Below are 6,847 nucleotides of genomic sequence, written 5' to 3' on the forward strand. Positions count from 1 at the left end.
TGGTTTCACCAGCATTTAATGTGCTCTGATGTCGACAGTGCCTTCTGAGTGTGCCAGGAGGAGAGGACTGGGGGTAGGGGCAGGAGAGCGGGCTCAGCTTTGGGGTCAGGGAGGTCACCCCAGAGGGCTGTCGCAGTGGATGTGCCTGGCCCTCCCTCACCGGACCCAAGAGGGTATTCAGGGCAGAGCCACTTCTGTCCAGCCTGTGGGCTGCACCCAAGGAAAGGGAGGGAAGGTCCTGTTACCACAGGACCCACCAAAACCAGGCGGACCTCCAAGGCCCCTCTGCCCAGTAGCAGTGACACTCAGGGCCTGCCTGGCTGTCAGCTGCTGCCCATTCCTGCAACTCTCAGGCACCTCCATGTCTGGGCCGAGGTCATTCCCTCTCTGTGAGCCCAGCTGATGTGACATCCAAGGGGAGGGCCAGTGTCCCCAAAGCCAGGTCAGCCATACACTCAGCAGAGCCCCCCAGATGGGCCCCAGCAGAGCTTGGGGGGGCCTTGGTGTCACCAACAGACCCTCGAGGACACTCCTGTGTGGAGAAGACCTGGGACCCCTGGAGGGCCCTGAAGTTCTGAGCCCTGCACTGCAGGGAGCCGGCCAGGAGCTGCCAGCCCTGGGGACAGGTTCAGGCACTGGCTAGAACAGGCTGGACCCCTCTACCCAGCACATGTGGACATGGGTCTGAGTTCCGAGGACAGAGAAATGTGGAAAGGTTCTGGCCTGCTGGCCAGCTGAGACCTATAGCCTTCCAAGCATTCCATATACAGGGTGAGTCCCGCCTCCAGCAGAGGCTGGCCTGGACCCTCAAAGCCCCAGGGACAAAGCAACCAGAGGTCCAGGCCGTAGGAGGCCCAGACCCCTCCCCAGGAAAGAGAAGCACCACGGGAGCTGTCTCCCAAGAGCCCTTGACCCGGGGCCCACCTGGCCTAGGGCCGGGCCCCGGGGCTGTTGAAGAGCAGGGTGTCCATGTGTGCACGCTGCAGCCACAAGCACCGCTGGGCATCGCCAAGCAGCACGCGCAGGGAGTGGCCGGGGCGGCAGGCGGGCAGGGCCGCGCAGTGTGCAGCATGCAGCTGGCGACACGTGTCGCAGCAGACGGTAGGCAGGGCACCAGGGGACAGGCAGCTGTGTGCCTGGTAGCCTGGGGGCTCAGAGACAGACCTGTAGGCTGAGGCTGGTACGCCCTCGGCCCGAATGCGCCTGGGGCTGGCCCCCGCAGAGCTTTCGGGAGTGGCCAGGTCTCCAGGCCTACTCAGCTCACTGCGCAGGGAGAGGAAGGAGAAGGCGGAGGATTCGGGTTCCAGCCCCTCCTCCAAGGCCCCGTAGGGTGGGGTGCTGGCCTGCGACAGCTCCTCAGCTGGGGGATCCCAGGCCCGGCCCTCAGGGCTCCACAGTTTGGCACTCTGCTCCCAGAGTGGCGGCCTGTAGGCCACCTCCGCCGAGGGCGAGTCGGGACCTGGTGATGGCTCCCCATAGAGGCTGGCATCCTCGGAGCCCTCATCCTCCTGCAGGTCCCGGTATAAGTCTAGTGGGGGCCTGTAAGCAGCAGGGGATCCTCGGGGGGGCAGGGGTGGCGGCTCCTCATCCTGGGCCAGCCGCTGCTGCAGCCAGGCCACACAGGAGGCCACATCCCCACTGGCACGCCGCGCCTGCAGCAGGTCCTCAGCTGGCAACACACTGGTGCCCAGCTGGGCCAGCACCTCACCCAGGATCTCACATTCCAGCCGGAGGGCGAAGCAGCCCAGGGCCACCTGCACCAGCTGGCAGGCAGGGGGTAGGGCAGTCACCATGAGCCGGTTGCTGTCCCTGCGCACGTAGCCCATCTTCTGGAAGCTCTTGAGGAGGAGGTCATCTGACAGCACACCCTTCAGCACGTGCACGTAGCCCCCGGAGAAGGTCTGCAAGAGAGCGGCCTGGTCAGAGGACCCCAGAGCACAGTGGGTCCAGGATCGTCGGCTCAAGCCTTGGCAGCTTCTCATGCTTGGGCCCGACCCCAGAAACTAGGGTTAGCCAGTCTGGGTCAGGCCCGAACATCAGAATTTCTTTTTTGTTGTTATCTGAGACGCCATCACTCTGTCTTCCAGGCTGGAGTGCAGTGGCTCGATCTCAGCTCACTGCTGCTTCTGCCTCCCAGGTTCAAGCAATTCCCCTGCTGCAGCCTCCCCAGTAGCTGGGACTACAGGCACCTGCCACCAAACACGGCTAATATTCATATTTTTAGTAGAGACAGGGTTTCACCCTGTTGGCCAGGCTGGTCTCGAACTCCCGACCTCAAGTGATCTGCCTGCTTCGGCCGCCCAAAGTGCTGGGTTTACAGGTCTGAGCCACTGTGCCCAGCCTAAGATTTCTTAAATATAATGGCAAAAACAACTAATACAAAACAGAGCCCCTATACTGAGAAATTTCATTGTCTTGGTTCCCTGCCGCTCTCTTTCACCCCTGGAGATGGCCTAATCTAATTGGTTTTGGATGTACCTGCCCAGGTGTTTGTTTTGCAACCACAAATATAGATTTTGGTTTGCCCCTCTTATGAGGTGCCCACCCCTTTTCTGGGTCTCTACCCAAAGCTAGAATAGGTAGCCTCTTAAACATACTGTTCTGAACTTTTTTCCCATTGCAGTCTTGCCGATCAGGACGGAAGCTCCACCCCTCATTTTTCCCCTGCTGCCCTGCTGTGCAGTATTCCACCACCTGGAGGCAACGTCCGTTTTCAGAGCTCTCCAGAGGCTGTCCTTGCTCTGGGCTGGCAGCTGTAACAGAATGGTGAGTGCTTTCTAGCCTACAGTTAGGTGAAGAACTAAAGGGGCGTCAGGACAATCACTGCCAGCGTCTTCTGAATGTAAAATTCCCTAACTCCAAGATACCCGGGACGCGGCCCACGTGCCAGCACCCAGTGCCTGCCGCACTGAGCCCAGGGCTTCCATTCATTCCTGCAGTCCCATGAACTGGACTGTCTTGTGTCCCTGTTTCAGAGGAGGAAAGAGGCTGAGAGAGATGACCTAACGGCCAAGGCCTCCCGGCCAGGAGGCGGCAGAACTAGGTCCAACCCAGGGGTGCCAGGCACTGAAGCCCGGGTCGTTCTCTCGCCCTGCCTGGGAGGCCTCAAAGGCAGGCCTGTCCTTCCCTCTCGTGAATGAGAGTCCAGCGGACCAGCAGGTGTCCCCGGGGAGCCGCGGAGAGATTGCCGCTGCCATGGCAACCGGTGGAGGCGTAGCTCGCCCACGTGCGCAGTGACGTCATCCGCTTCCTACTCTTCCGAATTAGCTCAGAGCGGGCGGCCCTGCCCCCTCCTGCCGCCAGGAGCTCACCTGGAGAGGCCAGGCCGGCCCCAGGCCAAGGAGTTCACCAGGTCTGTGCCCAGCCCTGCACCTTTACAGGGATACGCCCATCTGCAGTCCTCCCAGCCTCTGCAAATGGGAGTGGCCCATATCCTGGAGGAATCAGGATGACCGCGGGACCTCAAGTCCCTCCTGTGCCCCGGTCCCAAGATTCCCATGGCAGGTGGGGCCGCGAGGCTGCCTTAGGGAAGACACTGACGCACGCTCTCAAGCAGGACAAGCCTGCCCTCGCCCACCCATGTTCTCAGCCCTCAGAGTGGGTGCCCCAGCACGCCCACGACCCCTTGGCACTCTGAGCCTTGAGACGCCCACCGGGCACTAAGGACGCTGGAAGCCCCTCTCTCCCGAAAGGCGCGGTCTCCCACGACCCGCAGGCCAGGACGAGGGGCGCGCTTCCGCGGGCCGGCGCCTACCTTGATGGTGGTGAACTCCTTTCTCCAGGGCAGCAGGTACAGGTGCACAGCGGCCAGTTCCAGCAGCTCGAAGGCGCGGGCCAGGCCGCGCAGCGCGGGCGCCAGGTCGGCGCGGCCCCACAGCCCGTCGGTGAGCAGCGCCAGCGCGTCGTCCTGCAGCGCCCCGTGCAGGTCGAAGTCTTCCACCAGGATCTGCCAGAGCACCGCGCGCAGCGAGGGGTCCCCGCACACGCCCGCGCGGCCCCGTCGCAGCTCGCGCTCCAAGCACAGGCGGTAGTCCTCGGACAGCGAGCTGCTGCCCATCCTGCGGCGCGCGGGGGGTCAGGGACCTCAGGCCGCGCCCCCGCTCTCTCCGAGCCCCCGCCCAGCGTCCCCAGGACCCCCCGAGCCTGGAGACCCCGCCCCCACCGGCTGAGCGCCCCGGGTATCCTTGGCACCCCCTACCCTGGAGCCCCCGGGGCCATCTGCCCGCCCAGCCGGCGATCCGGCCCTCTCCAGCTGAGCGCCCCCGCACCCCCGCCCCCTCCGCAGCCGGGGGACCTCGGCCTTCCAGAGGCGCCTCGGTTACCGACCGCACCCTTCCCTAGAGACGCGCTTCCGCCCGCTGAGCCCTCTCCCGACCAGAGCCCCCTCGCCCGGCAGATGGAGCTGCGGAACTCGCGGGAGATGGAGCTACCTGTCCGTCCCCAGCGGTCCCCGGCAGCCACCGCTCAGTTCGGGGCTCCGCGTGCGCCGTGCGCTTCCGCCGGGAGTCGACTCCGCCCGGGGCCCGCGGCCTTGACGCCGGGGCCGGGGCTTGGCCAGGCCCCGCCTCCAACTAATTTAGAGGGGCGGGGCCTCCGCGCCTGGGCGGGGCCTGGTGAAAGCCGGAAGGAGGCGGTGTCCCGCCGGGCCGAGCACCTGCGCGAGGCGCCCTGCGAGCCTCCTCTCACCGCGTCGCCCGTCTCCCCACGGGACCCGTGTCTTTCACGACGCCCCAGGGCCGAGGGCTGCGGGCTCAGGGGAGGCGTTCCGTGAAGGTTGTGCCTGGGCCGCTCCTCCCTACGGGACAGGGACCAAGCCTCTGGCGTCCCGGCGCGGGGTAGCAGGTGCGTCGGCTTGTCCCCCTCCGGGGCGGGGCCACCTGCATTGCCTGCGGGGATTGGCTGGATCCTGGAAAGAGCCCTTTCCCCCTGGGCGGGGCCACGTGCATTACCTGCGGGGATTGGCCAGGCCCGGGGGCGGGCCTCTCCTACGGGGCGGGGCTATCCACTTGTGGGCGGTGCCCGTCGCGGAAGGTGGGCGCAAGGACAAGCCTTTTTCAGCCTCCTCTCAGGTGGGTGCCGGGACCTCGGGTTCTATTTCTGCCTGTTCTGCTTACCGGCTTCCCGCACTTGTCATCGGCCGCCCTTGAGAGCAGCGTCTGGGCGGGTCTCTGAGGCAGGGCGAAGCTGCGCCCTCTCTAGGCTAAAAGCTGACCTGGGCTGCGGATGCATCCAGGCCAAAAGCGGACCACGACGTCGCAGGGGCGCTTTTTTCGCTCGGGTTCCTCTGTTCTGTGCTAAAGCCATTTTCTCGCATTGCCCAGGAGAGGAGGATGAGGGAGACTCGTGGGGGTCCCAGCCTAGACCCCCCCGCCCCTACACTCCAGCTTTGGGCAGGCTCTGCTCCTTCCCGTCTGTGCCCCTCACCTCTCCAGGCCACCAAAACCAAGGCCCAAGTTTGTTGAAACTTTCCTTGGGCCGCGACGTCTCTGCTTTTTCTTAAATTACAGTTTTAAAAATACCGTAATCGTGGCCGGGCATGGTGGCTCACACCTGTAATCCCAGCACTCTGGGAAGCCGAGGAGGGCGGATCAGTTGAGGTCGGGAGTTTGAGACAAGCCTGGCCAACATGGTGAAGCCCCGTTATCTACTAAAAATACAAAAATTAGGCATGGTGGCCCATGTCTGTAATCCCAGCTACTTGGAAGGCTGAGGCAGGAGAATTACTTGAACCCTGGAGGGGAAGGTTGCGGTTGCGGTGAGCCAATATCACGCCACTGCACTCCAGCGTGGGTGACGGAATTGGACTCTATTTTTTTAAAATTGGTGATGGAGTCGATGTATCTCCCTAAGTCATCTGGGTGGCCACATCTGGACAGGGAGCTCTTTTACTTACTGTTGACTGAACCCAGCCGTGGTGCCCAGTGCCACCTCAGTGGGCAGCTAACTTCATATGCCTCCAACTCCTCTATTTTCTTTTTCTGGTGCAGAGGAGGGTGGAGGTAACTTCTCTCCCTCCATCCTCGCTGAATCCGGTGGCCCCAGTCCATCCATCCAGCAATGGGCCTAGCTCTACTTCCATGGGCCTGGGTGGGTGGGGGTTGTACCTGCCTCAACCCATGGAATAGAACTGGTGTGGTGTGAATTCCAAGACTAGATCACAAACATGCCATGCCCTTGGCTTTGTCTTGAGATACTGGGCCTCTGATATGGTTTGGGTCTGTGTCCTCTCTCAAAATCTGTTTTTCTTTTTTTGAGATGCAATTTCACTCTTGTTGCCCAGGCTGGAGTGCAGTGGTGCAATATCGGCTCACTGCAACCTCCACCTCTCAGGTTCAAGCAATTTTCCTGCCTCAATCCAAGTAGCTGGGACTATAGGCAAACACCACCATGCCCGGCTAATTTTGTATTTTTAGTAGAGACCGGGTTTCTCCATGTTAGTCAGGCTGGTCTTGAACTCCTGACATCAGGTGATCCACCCTCGTCAGCCTCCCAGAGTGCTGGGATTACAGGTGTGAGCCACTGAGCCAGGCCTCAAAATCTCGTCTTGCATTGTAATAATCCCCATTTGTCAAGGGTGGGACCAGGTGGAAATAATTAAATCATGGGGACAGCTTGCTCCATGCTGTTCTCATGATAGTGAGTTCCACCAGATCTGATGGTTTTATAAGGAGTTTCCCCCTTTGCTTAGTTGCTCATTCTCTCTCCTGTCACCCAGTGAGGCACTGCCTTCTGCCATGATTGTAAGTTTTCTGAGACCTCTACAGCCATGTGAAACTGTGAGTCAATTAAACCTCTCTCTCTTTTTTTTTAAATAAATTACCCAGTCTCAGGCAACTTAAAAAAAAAA

The 6,847-nt window shown here is 61.5% G+C and overlaps 1 protein-coding gene across 1 annotated transcript; it reads right to left on the bottom strand.

Moving 5' to 3' along the window:
* SPATA2L (spermatogenesis associated 2 like) lies at positions 1 to 4,577 on the bottom strand. The gene is made up of 3 exons (XM_017513955.2): positions 4,431 to 4,577; positions 3,755 to 4,058; positions 1 to 1,901 (listed from the first exon to the last, which is right to left on the bottom strand). Exons 2-3 carry the CDS (start codon positions 4,055 to 4,057, stop codon positions 930 to 932), a joined length of 1,275 nt encoding a protein of 424 aa, XP_017369444.1. The 5' UTR covers position 4,058; positions 4,431 to 4,577; the 3' UTR covers positions 1 to 929.
* Between the last annotated feature and the right edge of the window lie 2,270 nt (positions 4,578 to 6,847).

The sequence above is a fragment of the Cebus imitator genome, unplaced genomic scaffold (genome assembly GCF_001604975.1).
Source record: "Cebus imitator isolate Cc_AM_T3 unplaced genomic scaffold, Cebus_imitator-1.0 Scaffold509, whole genome shotgun sequence".
Classification (NCBI taxonomy): domain Eukaryota; kingdom Metazoa; phylum Chordata; class Mammalia; order Primates; family Cebidae; genus Cebus; species Cebus imitator.

Excerpts from the sequence above, each read along its gene's own strand:
- SPATA2L (XM_017513955.2), bottom strand. The coding sequence starts at position 4,057 with ATGGGCAGCAGCTCGCTGTCCGAGGACTACCGCCTGTGCTTGGAGCGC. Across the intron at positions 1,902-3,754 it reads AGGAGTTCACCACCATCAAG|ACCTTCTCCGGGGGCTACGT; the intron begins GTAGGCGCCGGC and ends GCTCTCTTGCAG.